Raw genomic sequence first — 17,450 nt, 5'->3', positions numbered from 1 at the left:
TTAAAATAAAGATTTACATGTATATTATTTTTTAGTTTATATAAGAAAATATAGTATTTCAATTGATCATCAAATATAGTAATAGATAATCAACAAATATTACATATTTTAGTGAGTTAATTGTTTCCCTAAATATCAAGTCAAATATCAAAAGTTTCTCTGTCAATAATAGAAAAAAAGCGAGAAAATTTTTAATAACACGTATCTCAAGTCATTTCTTTATTAGTATATTTTATTGATCATCTCAAATAACAACCTGACCAAAATATTAAAATCACCTTTGAAATTCTAATATATGTTTAGCTAAAATTTTCCGAACATATAAATAGATTTTCGTGCCAAGCACGGTTTATAAATTATTTAAATAAAAAATTACTAATCTTATATGTGTAATTAAATTTATTATATGACTCCTAAGCATGTTGAAACAATAAATTTATTTGTTTTAAAAACTGTAAAAGTAATTAATATGTTATTATCCATTGTAATTAAAGTATACTACATATTTTAATTGATTGTATATGGTAACAAAATAGTAAATTAGGTGTAGTTTTAAAATCTTTTTTAACTAATCAATTGAATAATCTAATTAGAAAGATATTACATGATATGCTATAAATATTTGCCTAATAAACATGAAAAGAGCGGGAAAATTTTTATCGTAAAGTCGACATGTGTCATAATCTTTTCTTCATTAGTATATTGTATATATTTGTGAACATTAATTTGAGTAATTACCCTCTTATCTGATCAAGTCTATTCTGATCAAGTTTTTCCTTCCCTCATCCTACCCTATAATCAAGATCGGCCCTATAGGGGCAAAAGGTGCACATATTCCTGGTCCATCTAAAATTTTTGAAAAATAACGTTTTAATATTTAGTAGTTATGAACCTATAATAGTACTTCATCCGTTCTGAAATACTCGCTACATAATGATCTTTGACACTATTTATTGTTCAAACTTATTTATATATTGCGGTTAATGTGTAAAAAAAATATAGTCACGTGAGATCTTGTTTGAATTGTCTAATCGCATACTTTCACAGTATTAACTTTTTATAATTTTTAGATTTTAGATTTATATAGTTCAATATATAATTGATCAAAATAACAAATTAGATTCGTAAAAAGTCAAATGTAGAAAGTATAGTGAAATGGAGGAAGTATATATTTAGTAATTAAAGGCCATAATCAATATTTCGCCTTGCACCTCTCAAATCTCAGAGCCGATCCTACCTATAATTAATTTTTTTAAAAAACTTGTGGTTATTAAGGTTACCCTTACCCAAGATAGAAGCCAAAGTATTAAGTACTTCTGAAGTATGATTTTATGACTCACAATTCACAAAGTCATAACACTGCAATGGCAATGAATTGTGGCACCATAATTTAACAACTGCACATACACCACTATATAAATGTTTGGTACTTCAGATGTCTAGCTTATATCCATCAGATCAATTAATTATTCAGTAATTAAATGATGATAGGCCAAAAATGAATAAAGATACTGAAATTTAGGCTCAATACAAATATTTTTTTTGCTTTGACATATATTTTTGATTGTCTGATTCTCAGAACCCAGTCTTAAACAATGACAATATTTATAGTTCTATATAATGTGTTGCTGTATCTTACAATTTATTACAAATATGTACTTATTATAATGCATGGATAGATCATCATGTAGATGTAGTCGTTTAACTATGAAGAAGTTATTGTAGTTGTGCGATAATAACTGTTATTCGTATCAGTGGCGGATTCAGAAAAATAAAATAAAATAAAATAAAAAAATTGAAGTCAACAATTTAAATAAAGACATAATTGCATTTAATAGTGTTTTAATTATGACGATTGTCCATGATCAATTTTCGTATTTTGAAAGCGATGAACAATGTCATTGTTGGACAAATTTTAAAACGACTTAATTACATTCAGAATAAGTGATAACAATGTAATTTGAAAACTTATTTGTATTCTTGTCATGCATCTCGAACTTAATAGTTATCATTATTGAGAACACTATTTCAATTATCACCTCAATTTAATTTTTATATATAGTTTACTTTAAATTGAGTCGATCGAGTCATGTTTGGTTTTGATATTAGGTCTAAATTGGACAACTATATGTACAATTACGGGGCGTTTGGACAGTGATAGTAAATGGTTAGTTGTAATGGAAATGATTTATAGTGTAAAGTTTCAGCAAAAGTTCCATATCATTCCCATGGTAATGAAGCTTTAATTACAAAAAAGTTTTTTTGCTTACAAATTTCCATTAACACCTAATACCACCTCTCCCAATGTTAATGCATTAGAATGAATTTTATGAAAAAAATAAGATGATTAAAGTTGAATAAGCATAACCATCAAAGTACCAAAGAGATTTTTCAACTAAAATCACGCTAATTTTTCATTTTCATTACCACCGTTTATAACCACCCACCAAACGGGCCGTTAGTAATTTTCATTGATAGGCCCTTTTAACTTTATTTTTATTTTCTCTCTTCTCCTCTTAACTTTTGTTTTATTTATTTATTTAATTTTTTTTTTGTTTTAACGGATCATAACACATTATGCCCCTTTATAAATCTGTCATAATACAATGGAGTGTTTGTGCGTTTGTAGGGTCTCTTCTGAGTTACTTGCGCTTAGTAGTAAATGCCGAAAATATATTGCTTGGATACTCCATCGCATGCATTGAAAGGGATGTACCGGGGGCTATAAGTTTTAAAGATCTATTCATATAGAAATGATCCAATATATAATCACATATACAAATCATAACAATATCACAAGTTTATAACGTTTTTTGATCTCAATGTCCTCGTGCATTCATGTAGGAACACATCTTATTCTGCCTCTAGTTAAAGCTTGAGTTTTTGAATTATCATAACAAAAACTAAAATGTTTTGGGCCTATAGTTATACGAGCTCTAAACAAAAAACATAAAATAAGAATTTGTATATAGGGGGACTAATTCTTTATTAAGACCGTTTTATCATGAGCCGACTTAATATGAGCTGACTCAATTCTAATTTATTAAAACAAAATAAAAAAATAGTTTAGCAGTAATTTGAATTTTTTTTAGTACTCCCTCTGTCTTATATAGTTTGAATTAAAGATAAAATTGTTATTTTTTAAGAAAAAGGTGAATAGTCGTAAACTCGTAATAAATGAAGAAAGATAATGAATTGTATGGATAAGAATAGAAGAGAGTTAAACCGTATGAATGAGATTAAAAGAAGTGGTGGGCCATATAAAAATAGAAATGATTCAAATTAAGTGGGACGAACCAAAATGAAAAATGCTGCAAATTAAATGGGATGGAGGGAGTATAAATGATTTGTGTTGCTTGTATGAGCCCGTCTCACAGCAAAATAGTCTTATACAACACTTACTGGGTGGGGGTTTAGTAAGAGGGGCAGAAGTAGTGAGATGGGTTTTGTTAAATTTAGGATGTTGGGCCTTGGGTCTTGGGCCTTGAGCGTAGATGGTGGTTAAGACATGGGCGGAGTGGGAGTTGGAGGATGTTGTGTATTGGCTTGAAAAGCAACCGTTGGGCCGATTTTGTTGAGCTGGTACACTATTGAACTTAGACTATTTGGCCCATATAAAGGACATTGAGTTATTAGGTTTCAGGAAATGGGCGAAGAATAAAAATTTGAAATGAAGATTGCTATGGTGCTCCTGCCCCCAAATACCAATCCATACCTTTTCAGACTTTGCAAATCCTCATTATAAAAGTGGTCTAACGAGTCCGATTAAATTGATTTTTTAAATATTAAAATACTCATGTTAGAATTTGGGCTGTTTATATGAGTATGTCTCACAATGAGACGATTGTTGCTCGAGTAAATACTTATTACAACTTTATGTAACATATGACTTATACAATCAGCTTAACAATTAACAAAAATAGTCAATGCAACTAGCTGATCCAACAAGTCAATCAAATTATGTATCAATTAACAACCAACAGCTAATAATCAATTTCCTACCTACATCCCTAATTCTAGTCCAATTCAAAAGTTTGATGAAAAAGGGTAGTATATGTATCACCTCTAGTTTTTATCTATAATTAGGTAGAGCATGTATTTTTTTGTGTGTTCCTCTTATTTTGCATCAATTTTTTTAGATAATAATCCGCATCTTTTAATCTTGTCTCTATATTTTTAACTCTCTTCTAATTTCATTCATACAATTTAATTTTTCTCTTCATTAATTACTAAACATATACCTTTTCCCTTAAAAGATTCTATTTTTTCCTTTGAAACTAATTCAAAGAGACAAACCATAGAGTGGTGTATTTTAACCTATACAAAGAAATTATACGCATAAATTTAAAAGTAATATATATATACAATTTTTTGGGTTGTATATAAAAAGATAAAAGTAGAAAATAAATTTAATGCTTATATTTTATGTAATTAGCATTGAAATTAGCATTAAAGTCATAAATAATTATATTTTTAGAAAATATATTTATTGTTTATTTACAATCATAAAAACTATATAATTTTTTTTTCAAAATTTAGTAAATACGAAAATGGTAAAACATGGCCTAGGAATAGTAGAACTATTTACAATATGTCTTGGACCTTGCTTCACGGATGATAATTAATACACCTCTTTAAAAGTTTTTGTTTTCTTGGAACTAATAATATTATTATACATATTTTTATAATTTTGTACTTATAATTTTATTGAAAACTGTAAATTAGTTTTATATATTTTGATTAAAGAGCTAATATCTCTAATTACCAAGCTATTGGACACTATTTATCCAACCAAACAGCCAACATAATTTGTTTACCAAAGGCATTTTGACATATATAAGCCTGCAGTTTGTTGGTCTGAATTTGACTACTCTATTAATACAATAGTACAATCCCTAATAGGACTTTGATGTTATGCAATAGAAATGTTATTATTTCCCCTTATGTATTGTTGGTTATATGAAATATTTTATCTAATTTATAATTTTATCAGCTCGTATTGTATGAGACCGTCTCACCATGAGACGGACTTATATAATTAGTCTATTTATTTAATTGATTACTTTAAAAGCATATGTGATTGTTTTAAGGTTATAAGTAATCACTCTATGACCATAAAAAATGATTATTTTAACATTGTAAGTAATCACTTTTACGTTAATGTGATCACTTTAAGACATAAAGTATATATTGGACCAATTCAATAGAGATTAGATATGGTCTCACCGTAAAACAGTCTTAAATTAGTATAATTTTATATATAGTATATTTACAAATATTAAGGCTCGAATTCTACTGAAAAATATGTAAAAAAAAGTCATATATAACCAATATTGTGATATGAATGTTGCAATATGAAATCATCTACAATTCAAAATTTGAAAATTTATAACCAAATTATTGCAATGAACTTGCCAAATTACTTGATAATGTTATTTTTTGTGGTTATTTTTTTTGCCATTTGCCTATACATTATCTTATTCTTTCTATTTAAAAAGTTATGTTTTTTACTAAGGAATTTCAAAAGCATGAACAAAGTGAGCGCTTGTGACCCAATATTATTTCAAAAGTATAAATTCTTTTTCTTATAACTACCAATAGTCACAACTTTTTTACTTTCGTTTTCGCAACACCAATTGAAATTTCTTTCTTTTTATTCCTTTATTAATTTTAGGGATTAATTTTTTATGTGACCATGGTGTCTTGGTCAGCAATTAACTATGAGCATCTGTAAGTATCCGACTGCATAAAATCTTTAAATTAAGAGCTTCAGATATAATTGATAATTAATTTACATTATTTTTATTTTAGTTTAACTATTTATTTTTAATCCTTAAAATTTTTAAAAATATAAAATAAAAAATAAGAACTTTAATTATATAGTAGTATATTTTTACTCCGCCCTCATCCATGTGTGTTAGTCTATTGACACCAACTTTATTATTTGTGCATTTGGAAAGTTTAGTGTGGAGCTACTTTAAACAAAAATATTTCAAATAAATTAAATAAAACTAATACTTCTACTGTCCCAACGAATTAAACAACTTTAAGTATAAATGAGGTGATGAAAAATTTTTTAAGCATAGAAAATGAGAGAAATATATGATGTGACGAAAAATATAATTTAAATGTGAGTCTATAAATCAAAAAAATATAAATCTGATAAAAAATATAAATAAAGTAAATTTGATAAAAGCTACTTAAAAAAATATTGACTTATGAGCTAACTCAACTAGCTCACTGTTTAGCAACATTAGCACATAGTTAATCAAGATTAAGAAAAAATATTATTAAAAGGAGAAGGTTTCACATGATTTAGAAGCTTCGCCTTTCATATATATGCAGAATCTTTTTGTTTCAACTTTTCGAACATGGAGCTGAATTTTAATTATTAAATGGGACAACGGCTCATTTATTGTTGGTATTTAAAATTAATTGAAAAAAACACAGACAAATATTAATCTTTAAACGTCTTAAAATTCTTATTGAAATTACTATTAAATTTAAAAAGTAAGAAAATTGTAAATGTTTTTTTTGTAATCATGCACAAGCCAAAAAACCTTTAAACTGTTAAAACTCTAAATGAAATTACTAATAAATTTTATTAAATGTCTTAATAATTTAACAAAGAATTTGTTATTACTATATATCCATATATGATATTCCATCAATAAAAATTTTGATTTTTCATAAACAAAAAACATTTTTATTTATATGTATACCTGTTGTCGAAAAGTACTGAACTTTTAATATTAGTAGTATAAATTTGTAAGCTACATAAAACCAAACAAATTCCAATTTGATACATTTTCTTAGTTTTCAGGAATACTTTTTTATGGCTCCTTCAATCTCATCTATAAATTAAATATTTTAAATTTTATTTTGTATTATTTCAACCGATTTAATATTTTTTCACTAACAATCAGAGATGCTTGCAAAAATTAACTATTGTCTTAGTAGGAGAGCAAATATTACTTTTCCATATAAAATCATAAATTTCATTCTAATCTAGCACACTGCTTTTCTCGCCCCATGTAATAAAAAAAATACTTAAAAAAATTATAGTGTTGCAACCTATTGTAAAGAGGGAGTAATACACATTTCTAACCATGATAGTTCACTATGTAAAACCCTACGTAATAATTTTAATAGCATTATTATTAACATCATCTATTTAAATGAAATATACAATTTTGTTTTGATAAATATTATATATACTTACACTAACTAATTTGTAAAATGTTCAATTTCAGACTTGGGTGGCAAAACGGTCATCGAAGACAATTGTTCTCTGTAGTGGCAAGAATAGATTTTGCAACCACTAAAAAGCAAGAAATGTCCTTCATTCTTGTTTTATTATTCAACATTTTCTCATCCATTCATAAATTTAAATTTTATGCTTCTATCGATCTTTTCCAAGCATAATAATTATTAATTAGGGGTGCCCACAATCAATGAACCATTTAATAATTTATAATACATTTTTTTTTTGTTTTTTCTTCTATCTCTTGTTTTTTTTTTTTGCATGAAGTATTCTAGGCCATTTAATTTTGAAGAAATCTAAGTGTTACTCCTTTGTCTCATGCTAGATTTTGAAGTCTACTTTCTATATTCAATTTTTAAAATTTTATAAAAAAGAAAGCAATATGAAAAATAAGTTTTACTATAGAGGAAAAATTCCTAGTGGGTTATTTGTATTTTGTACAATAAAGGTGTATATATACTAATATTGTTGTGATGGGACAATACATTGAATACATTGTTTTGTGGAAATCTATCTCTTGCAATAGTAATATATTTGTCTTCTTTGATCATCTTGCACTATATATATGTGCAAGATCTTGAATGCTGATATAAGGTAATATAAGAAAACTGATATAAGTTCATCTCATATACTACTTTTCTCCTTATACTCTCCCAACCTTTTAACAAATATAAATTTTATTTAATTTTATGCGATAAACTAATATTTAAAAAATAGCTATGTTTACCCACCAATTAAATTTTCCATATAAGAACGGAAAGGTACTCAAGAATAAAATTTGGATTTAAGTTAATTATTACGTTGAGAAATAGAGGTGTATATATACTTTGGTATGACCCATTTGACCTTGCGTTATAAGAAATGTTTTTAATGACACTGTTTAGCTTGAAGTCTAACATTTTTATATTGGCCTACCATTTCAAATAGAGGTGTGCTAGATCATATAATTAAACTAAACTACTTTTTGATTTATTATTTAAGTTTGTTATTAAAAATTATATTTTCTCTCACAAATTATCAATTTCAGTAGCTAGTAAAATCAAACACATAGAAAAGTATATTATTTAATAAAATTTTACTACTCGTCCTTATTATGGCCTTCTGACCATATTTTCGTGCCAAAAGGCATACTATGGGCCATTATAGGTGTGTACCCTTATACTGACTTGCCTAAATTTATCGCTAATTAGACTGTTAAAGTTATTTTCAAATTTGCATTCAATAATTTATCATGAAAAACAAATCAAATCTACTTGTATTATATTATATTTTAGGTCCAATTGAAGATAATATCTATTTAGTTTGGTTAGAGGCTTTTTTTTTTTTCTAATATAGAATGAAGTAATGTATGTTTTATTAGTTTTTGTTAATTACACTTTCTTGCCTTGTCTTGTTTTTGTGTCTATAGGTAATTAATTTTCATTTACAGATCACTTTTAAGACAGAATTTTTAATAGTTGAATCTCATTATTTAAATATTATAGTATGCCATCGTCCATAGCGGCCATGTGAGTGCCTAAGATTTCCCTATACAAATGTTACTCAACAGACAAAATCACTATCTATGCAAACAATTATACTATACCTACATATAAAGACACATTACTAAAAAATAGGGTCGTCTTAACTCTGATATTAAAATTGGGACCTTAAAAATTTATTTACAATTTTAAATATAAAAAACCTCATTATTTTAGAGTTACTTTTAGAAAAGACTTTTTGGTGAAACGACCTTAAACAATAAATATATAGGACATAAATTATATAATCTATATATATCGCGTCTCTTGATAAGACTTTTTAATATAATAATTTGTATTATTTTATTATAATGGTAAGTCATGTTTCAATACAAATACAACTCAAAATCTGGAAGGGAAAATTATAATGAAAACGTATAATAATAAAAAGAAATGGATTTAATTAAAGGCATTTAAATCAAAATTATAGATAAAGATATAAAAATAAAACCCCCTTTCTTCGCAAATCCCATTTCCCAAAACCTACATCAATTTAAAGACAGAAAAAATTTGAAGGTGCTGCCATGTTATTTACCCTGCATGATTATCAGTGTTCAGTAGAGTTTATGAAAAATGAAAAATTCTTTTAAAATTTTCAAAATACTAAAAACCCAATCATACATCAATCATCTACCGATATCCCAAATGAAAATTTTATGCAATTGTTTTCGTAAATATTCTTATACACAACAAATCCAAAAAAGAAAGTAAATCCTTACTTCAAATCAAATAATACAGTGTAATGCTCTTTGAAATTGAGATTTGGAGATTATATAAAAGAGATTACAAAAAATAAAAGGAATTCAAATGATTTACTTACTTGAAAGAAGAAAAAATAGTTTTGGCATTTGATAATCACTAAAGTAATGAGAAGAATATTGAGGAAGAAGACAATCAAGCATAGAAACTAGAAAGAGTCAATTTTGGTAAAAAATTAATCTTACCGATAATTACTACTGAGGCAATAAATTTTCTGATTTAATGGGAAAGAGAATAGTCAATTAAGCATTGTAATTTATAAGGGTAAAGTCTGTATTAATGCATGGGAAATTTTGGGCCCTCAAAATTTTGGTGATCTCCGGGCCCTGTGTATTAAAGCCCAAAATGCACAGACTAATAGCCCGCCCTCCTAAAAAATTAGATATTTCAGAATTTCATAGTAAATTACTCAAAATCAAAATTCAAAAAATGGGCCTCTTATTTTTCATTATTTTTTTTGCAGGTGCAAGGATTCAAGTGCAAAGGTGAATCCAAAATTCTGAGCAATAAATCAAGAATTGTTGCTATCACAAGAAAATGACCATCCAAATTTAAAATGAACGGACAAGATCATATATTGAAATCTCCCTTTCAAATTTCAATGGTTGTGATATGAGGGTGCATGAAGTCCATGATAAGAGGGATACACAATAAAATCATACAGTAATGCCCACCTTTGGAACTATGAATTGATTATGCTCATAAATATCATGGCAGAATGCCGTTGAAGAAATTCCTTCTCTTGTGGGTTTAGTTTTGAAATATCATTTTCAATTTTAATTCAAAGTAATATTTGTTTATAAAATCTTATCCATTATAGAATTCATATAATACGAGGATAGTTTTTAGGAATATAATAATAAATTAAATAGCTACATCAACAATAATAATGTCAATGATCCAAATCGAACCATCGTCAAGCCAATTTTTTATACAAACATTAGATGTAGAGGTGTTCATTCGAGTCACTGGGTTAATTTTAAATTAAGTGTTTCGGGTCAATTTAAAATCGAATCTTGTGTTCACATTAATTTTTATATAATTTTAAATTTATTTTGAAGTGGGATCAAGTCGTGTTCATTTCAAAATTAAGTGAATATCCGATTGTTGAATTTGTTTTAATTACATGGTATTTGAAAAGGAATATGATGATATTGAAAGACGTTAGTATTATATACATATACAATAAATATGTGTATGTTTCATAAAATGAAATTATTTTATAATTTAAAGATGAATCACACAAATAATAATAATAATAATAATAATAATAATAATAATAATAATAATAATAATAATAATAATAATAATAATAATAAGAGAAAATTCTATGAAACTACCTATTCTATACCTGAATTTGCAAAAAACTACCTTATCTAATTTTTTTTGCAAAAAACTACCTTATGTAATACTTTTGTTTGCAAAAGACTACCTTCTAACGGATTTGAGAGTTTGACCGTCAAAACTAACCTTTGACTATCACGTGTGACGCACGTGACCCTTTAATAAGCAAGATTTTCTCCCTCTTAAATCGAAATTACACCAAACTATGAGCCGCCATTGTTGCACATCCACAACAACAAACCAGTATAGTATACTACTATTATTTCTCTGCATAATCTAAACTTCTTTATTGCAAATTGTGGATGCGCAACGACAATCGAGTGATGATGATGATTATGAGTTAAATGGAAATAAAGTAAGTCCATCAATGGCTTTAATTGTTATTGTTTTAGTTCTAGGTTTTTTCATTACTGGATGCATTGCTATTTACATCCAACAATGTTCCGATAATTCTTCAAATGGTGATCCGGCTGCTTTTGTTAGAAATGAAAATTTGTTAAGAGCTCAAATCCGTGGACTCGATCAATCCGTAATAGAAACATTTCCGACATTTTTATACGCCGATGTGAAGGATTTGAAATTCGGTAAAGAGTCACTGGAGTGCGCTATTTGCCTTAATGAGTTTCAGGAAGATGAAACACTGTGTACCGAGGTCACACTCGACGGGTCATTCACTGAGTCAACCCGGTGAGAATCGTGACCGATTCACATTGAGGTTACCGGATGAAGTTCGAAAACAGCTTATAGTGGCTCAACCGAAGCTGAAACGGACAATTAGCTTAGTGGCCTTACCTCGAGTTTCAAGCTCAAAACGCGGCTATCGAAGAAGAAGGGGAATAATTTTGACCGAAGCAGCAGATGGAGAAAATGGCTGGGAATGTCTGAAATGAAGAAGGAAGGTTTGCTTATTAAAGGGTCACGTGCGTCACACGTGATAGTCAAAGGTTAGTTTTGACGGTCAAACTCTCGAATCCGTTAGAAGGTAGTCTTTTGCAAACAAAAGTATTACATAAGGTAGTTTTTTGCAAAAAAAATTAGATAAGGTAGTTTTTTGCAAATTCAGGTATAGAATAGGTAGTTTTATAGAATTTTCTCTAATAATAATAATAATAATGTGGCATATTTTTTTATACGAGAGTTTTTTAGGTTAAAAGTGTCGATATATTATAATTACACTTAAAATAAAGGTGAATTCGATTCAAATACATGACCTGAATTTCAGACTTCACGTCAAAAAGAATTATTTAACCAAAAGGTTAAGTTGATGATTATAACCCTTGTATATGTTATAATACTCTATTATCAGTTTTATATTTAGCTTGAGTATTGTTATAATATGGCGAATATTGCTTTATCTACCCACAGATAAACATCTCATTAATAATAGTCATTAATAAAAAAAATATGTTACTTATCTAGTTCGATTAATAATAATTAGTTTACCCAAGGAATCAACTTTGTTTTTCCCTATTATTATATTTATACCCTAATATTTATATCAAAAATATTTTTAGTGGTCTTGTGATTTGTGGATATGCATCATTTAATTATAATGGAACAATTGGGTTGTCTTTGAAAAATCACATCAAGTGTTTGAGAATTGAGATTTAGTCTATGTCATCTATAAGTTAGTTAAACAGTGTCAAATTGGGTGCTTATTTATGCAAAAATTTAAAATTTTGGGAAATTTTAAATTTTAATCTTTTTGAAAATGATATTTTTGTTTGTATGAAGTACTTTGTACAAGTGAGGTGTAGTAAAATAATGAGATGAACTAATGTCATTGAGACCAGTAAATATTTTGTGCAACTTTTTCAATGTATAAGTATATAATTTTCATCACACTAATTAATACTCCAACCATGGACTCTATTGTAATGGTTATAAAAGGACTTATGTAGTATCTATAGCTAGTTAATATGTATTTGTGGATTCTAGCTAATAGATTTAGAGTCATTAATAACATCCATGAAAACAATCTTACCATTTTACTAAATGCACCCTAAGCCTGTTCCAAATTATATTAATAGTTACATGTTATGAGGATAAATATCATTATTAGCAATAAACTTAAACCAACATAAGTGTAGTTACTTATATATGATAACTTCTTTTGTTTATGTTAGAAGATTTCATATTTTGTCTTGCTTTGTTTCTTTTTGCTTGGTGTTTATTTGTCGGGGTTTCTTAAATTAAGAGTCTTACTGATCGCAATCATCTTCAGTATGGGTATGGTAGGTCTATCGTTTTTCTTTCCTCCTTAGACCTTAATCAAAGCTTCATGAGCGGGATACACTGAGTATAAAATTAATTATTGTTACCAAATATCTCTATAATAGTACACTTAATTAGTAGCAAGCTAGCTTAAATAGTTGCTTTATACTTTATAGCCTTTGTTTTCGGTTGGTCAAGCTAGCCAAGGCTCCATCTAACAACCATTAGTCAAAGCAGCCTTATAAGATATATTGAGGTTCCAACTATCAGTGCCTTGGTAATGGGTCTGAATCTAATGCAAACCTCCTATCAAGTTGAATTATTAGCGCCAAGTTTAAATCAGACTTGTGCTACATTCATACTTCTAGTCTAAAAGAATCTTATGTGAGGAGTATAATAAAGTATATAACATATATCAAACCTCCACTATCAATATAATATCTTGATTTAGTTAAGTTGGTTTGCTGACGACATTGTGAAAATGAACAATATTATTAGAACAAATGGCAAAGCAAAACTATAAGACACAATGAGACATACTACACTCACCATGATAAATTATAATTGCTACTATTTCATAATAGGTCATATAAGTCCAAATTTTTCTAGGTGTTTTTTTTCAATCGTTTCTAATAAATTTGAATACCTACCAATAATAAATGGAAGTTAAATATATATATATATATATATATATATATATATATATATATATATATATATATATATATATATATATATATATATATATATATATATATATATGGTTGCATAGCCATTAGACAAGACAAAGGGCAACTCCTAAAGTAGCAAATAAAACAGACCAAATCTCACTTGGCCAAAAACAAATAACAAAACTAAAAAATAATTAACAACATAACAAATTGAAGCACACAATTTTTTTCTAATCTCAAAATCTCATCTTTGATTTCCAATTCATGTGATGACATGTGCTACTTCCTTTACAAGCACTCATCACAAATTTCCAAGAACAAGCTAGTAAGGTAAAATTGAACCCTACTATAACAAACTAGAGAAATATATTATGTATAGTGAGATAGATTGTACAATACATTCAACAATAGATTGAAAAATATTTTTTCCATAATTAATAATCAAGTTAGCATTGATTTTGACCCTAAATAATAAACCATAGAATCTAATTGAACACCCAAAAAAACCTAAACTAATACATTCTCGATTCCTTTGAAATTGCAACACTTTTCTTTATAATTCATTTTTTTTTTACTTTGTCACAATTTTTTATCAAACTTTTCTCATCGCTTTATTAATTCTAATCCACGTGCATATTTATTTGCTCTTTCAATATCATCTACACCAAAGTCGTTAGAATCAAGATTTTACTTTGAATTTGAAATAACTTTCGAAATCAATTCATAAAACCGTGATTTGATAATCGTAGAATTCCTTGATCTTTATGTCACCTGATTTTCTCGATGCAATTTCAAAAGAACAAAGAGAGTATATTGGTAACTATCAAGATGAATCACCATCATGATCATCATTTTGATGTTCATCATTATCTTCATCATGACCATCATTTTGATGTTCATCATTATCTTCATCATGACCATCATCATCATTATGATCCAAAATTGAAGAAAGACAAGGGGTAGTAAGAGAAGAAGAAGGCAAAGAAAGAGGAGAAGAAGGAGAAGAATAATTAGAATAAGAAGTTGTTGTAGTAGTTGTTGATGATGTAGAAGAGGTAGAAGCATCAAAAGAAGCAAAAGAAAGATTAACCAATAAATCAATAAAAGCACCCACAATATACCCATGACTACTTTTGCCGTTAATCTTCAAATAACACTCCAAAAGTTCTTCTAATCCATGCCAATCCTTCAAACCATGAGCTTCAACCATTTCCTCCATTGACCTTCTAAAATCCTCACATGGGTTAATAGAATCCATGGATAATATCTCACTTTCTTTATATATTACATCTTTTTCTTCTTGTTCTTCCTCTTCTTCTTCTCCTCCTTCTTGTTTGGGTTCGTTGAGCAGCAACGAGCTGCTCTGCTCGGGTTCAAAAAACAATCTATCAGACCTCAACCCATGAATAATATTCTCAAGAGGATCACCCTCACCCCCATCTTCTTCAAACAATGTAGAGAAGCTTCTAGAAGAAGAAGTGAAGAAAGATTCAGGTGGGGTTAGTTCGACATCAACAAAAGAAGAATTAAAAGTCCTAAAAGCATCATCTTTAGCCGTAAAAGAAAGGGTCTTTATGTTCCCACAAGAAGGAAAAGACCATTGTGGGGAAGATGATGATAGCTTAGAGTCTAAACTTTTTGATTGACATAAAAATGGTAGCTTCATTTTCTTACCCATTAATGGAAGTTGAAAGCTTTTCAATGTTTTAATGAAAAAGTATGAAACTTTGGGAAGGTTGCATGAAATTCATTACATGGGTATTAATGGTGATTCAAAAAGAAAGAGAAGATTGGTAAGATAATGGAGGGAGTTTTATTTTGAGAAGAAAAAAGTGGGGTCTTAAGAGTAAATTTAATGGGTATAACTTATAAGATTTAGGTGATGTTATGTTATTGAATGGAAAATTTTATGCAATTTTAATGTTGAGGAATTGGGACAGTTGCCCTTATTGAATTTGTGTTGTACTTTTGTAAGGTATAGCAAGTGTGTCATTTATGGTTGGACACTCAAGTCTCAAATGGTTTAACCCGCCCATTTTTGAGCAAGTTTTAAACGGCTATAGATAGCTTTAATAGTTGGGTTGATAGCTTATAATAAATGATAAACAAGTGTTTTCTATTATCAGTTTTTGACAATTGATAGTTAGCTGTTGGCGGTTTTAGTTGACTTGTTTAAAAGTTATTATATTGACTATTATTTGAGACTTTCGTAAAATAAATTGTTAGTGTTTTTAGTTGACTTGTTTGAAAGTTATACCAATTAGTTGACTTGCTTTGCTAATATTAGTTGCTGGCGTTTGAATTGACTTGTTTGAAAACTGTTATTATTTGAGATTTGGTAAAATCAATTGTTGATTTTAGGTGTTTGTTGGCTTTTAATCGATATGGATAAGTCAGTTGTTTAGAAATATGTACGATAAAATTAGATATTGTTAGATAGTTGTTTATTAGAGAAAATGTGGGTCAATAAGCCAATAAACAAGGCTAATTAGATTAGATCTTTCATTTTGTAATAAAAGCCAACTTTTCAACATGTTAAAAACAATCATTTATCAAAGAATTTTTAACTTTTTGACAAATCAATAAGCCAATAGTCTATCAAAAACCAATAAAAAAACTTTGTTAATGTTATCACTAACATAGGTAAGCTTGGGTACATTAAATTATACCCATTTAATGTTATTAGAGTATTAAATGTTTGTTGTTGAACTCCTCTCAACTCCTGTCCTTAGATCATAGCTTCACATTTATTAGCTCTTGTAGAATGGTGGATTTGTAGATCACAAAAGGGATTCAACCTTTTAGTTAAACTAATTTAAATTTATTATTCATAAATATATGTGAAAATTTGTTACTTTTTTTCTATTTAATTTGTCCAATTTTTCATTTTGGTATGTTGTTTCACTAAATTTGTCTCATTGTTATTTTTAGACATGACCATGCCATGCCTTTTACTCTCTTTGTTCTCTCTTATTCTAAATATTCTACTATTTTAACCTACTATGGCACAATACCTAATTTTTAGTCTCTGTGTCAAAATCAATAAATCTAAATAATTGTTACAGAAAAAAAAATAAATATAGAACATGATCAAAGTCTTGTTAATATAATTCTTACAATGTATATTGAAACCATGCTCTAATATAACCTCTCTTTACATGTAGCTTTAAGGCCTACATTTTCTTAAACAACAAAAATATTTATGCTTGCTTCTTTATATGAACACTTGGTATTAAATTTATAAATTAGGTGTACTATATTATTCAATTTGGGTTACTTTCATACCTAGCAAATTCATTTAGGTTCACTAATAAAATAAAATTTTTTCTCTTGACCAATATTATGGCATGAATCAACTTAGCTTCCACCAAACCAATCTCTACCATGAATTAACCTTAAAAAAAGGTTGTTCTCTCACACAAATCACAATCCTAAACACTAAAAAGAAAACTCAAATTAAAACCAACCTAAAATTCTATAAATGAGAAACAATTATAGATCTTTACCATGTAAGGTGGATCAATTTGATCTTGGTTTACTATTTGATAAGAGCTAGATTCCAAAAATATGTGCATACTCTTTATCCCACTTAAATTGCTTTATTTTTCATTTTAGTCTGTTATAATAAATTTACACCATTTTAATTTTTGGATAAGACATTAACCTTATCACTTTTAC

The 17,450-nt window shown here is 27.8% G+C and overlaps 2 protein-coding genes across 2 annotated transcripts; one reads left to right on the top strand and one right to left on the bottom strand.

The window, feature by feature from the left end:
* Positions 1 to 11,254: 11,254 nt before the first annotated feature.
* Positions 11,255 to 12,498, top strand: LOC130826715 (E3 ubiquitin-protein ligase ATL6-like). Its single transcript, XM_057692281.1, has 2 exons — positions 11,255 to 11,574; positions 12,402 to 12,498. Exons 1-2 carry the CDS (start codon positions 11,255 to 11,257, stop codon positions 12,496 to 12,498), a joined length of 417 nt encoding a protein of 138 aa, XP_057548264.1.
* A 2,097-nt stretch (positions 12,499 to 14,595) lies between these two features.
* On the bottom strand, positions 14,596 to 15,450 carry LOC130826714 (transcription repressor OFP13-like). The gene has a single exon (XM_057692280.1). It carries the CDS (start codon positions 15,448 to 15,450, stop codon positions 14,596 to 14,598), a length of 855 nt encoding a protein of 284 aa, XP_057548263.1.
* Positions 15,451 to 17,450: the final 2,000 nt, after the last annotated feature.

The sequence above is a fragment of the Amaranthus tricolor genome, chromosome 11 (assembly GCF_026212465.1).
Source record: "Amaranthus tricolor cultivar Red isolate AtriRed21 chromosome 11, ASM2621246v1, whole genome shotgun sequence".
NCBI lineage: Eukaryota > Viridiplantae > Streptophyta > Magnoliopsida > Caryophyllales > Amaranthaceae > Amaranthus > Amaranthus tricolor.
The sequence above is the reverse complement of the archived record's forward strand: the minus strand, read 5'-3'. Positions and strand labels throughout refer to the sequence as shown.

Excerpts from the sequence above, each read along its gene's own strand:
- LOC130826715 (XM_057692281.1), top strand. The coding sequence starts at position 11,255 with ATGGCTTTAATTGTTATTGTTTTAGTTCTAGGTTTTTTCATTACTGGA. Across the intron at positions 11,575-12,401 it reads TCATTCACTGAGTCAACCCG|TGGTCTTGTGATTTGTGGAT; the intron begins GTGAGAATCGTG and ends AAATATTTTTAG.
- LOC130826714 (XM_057692280.1), bottom strand. The coding sequence starts at position 15,450 with ATGGGTAAGAAAATGAAGCTACCATTTTTATGTCAATCAAAAAGTTTA.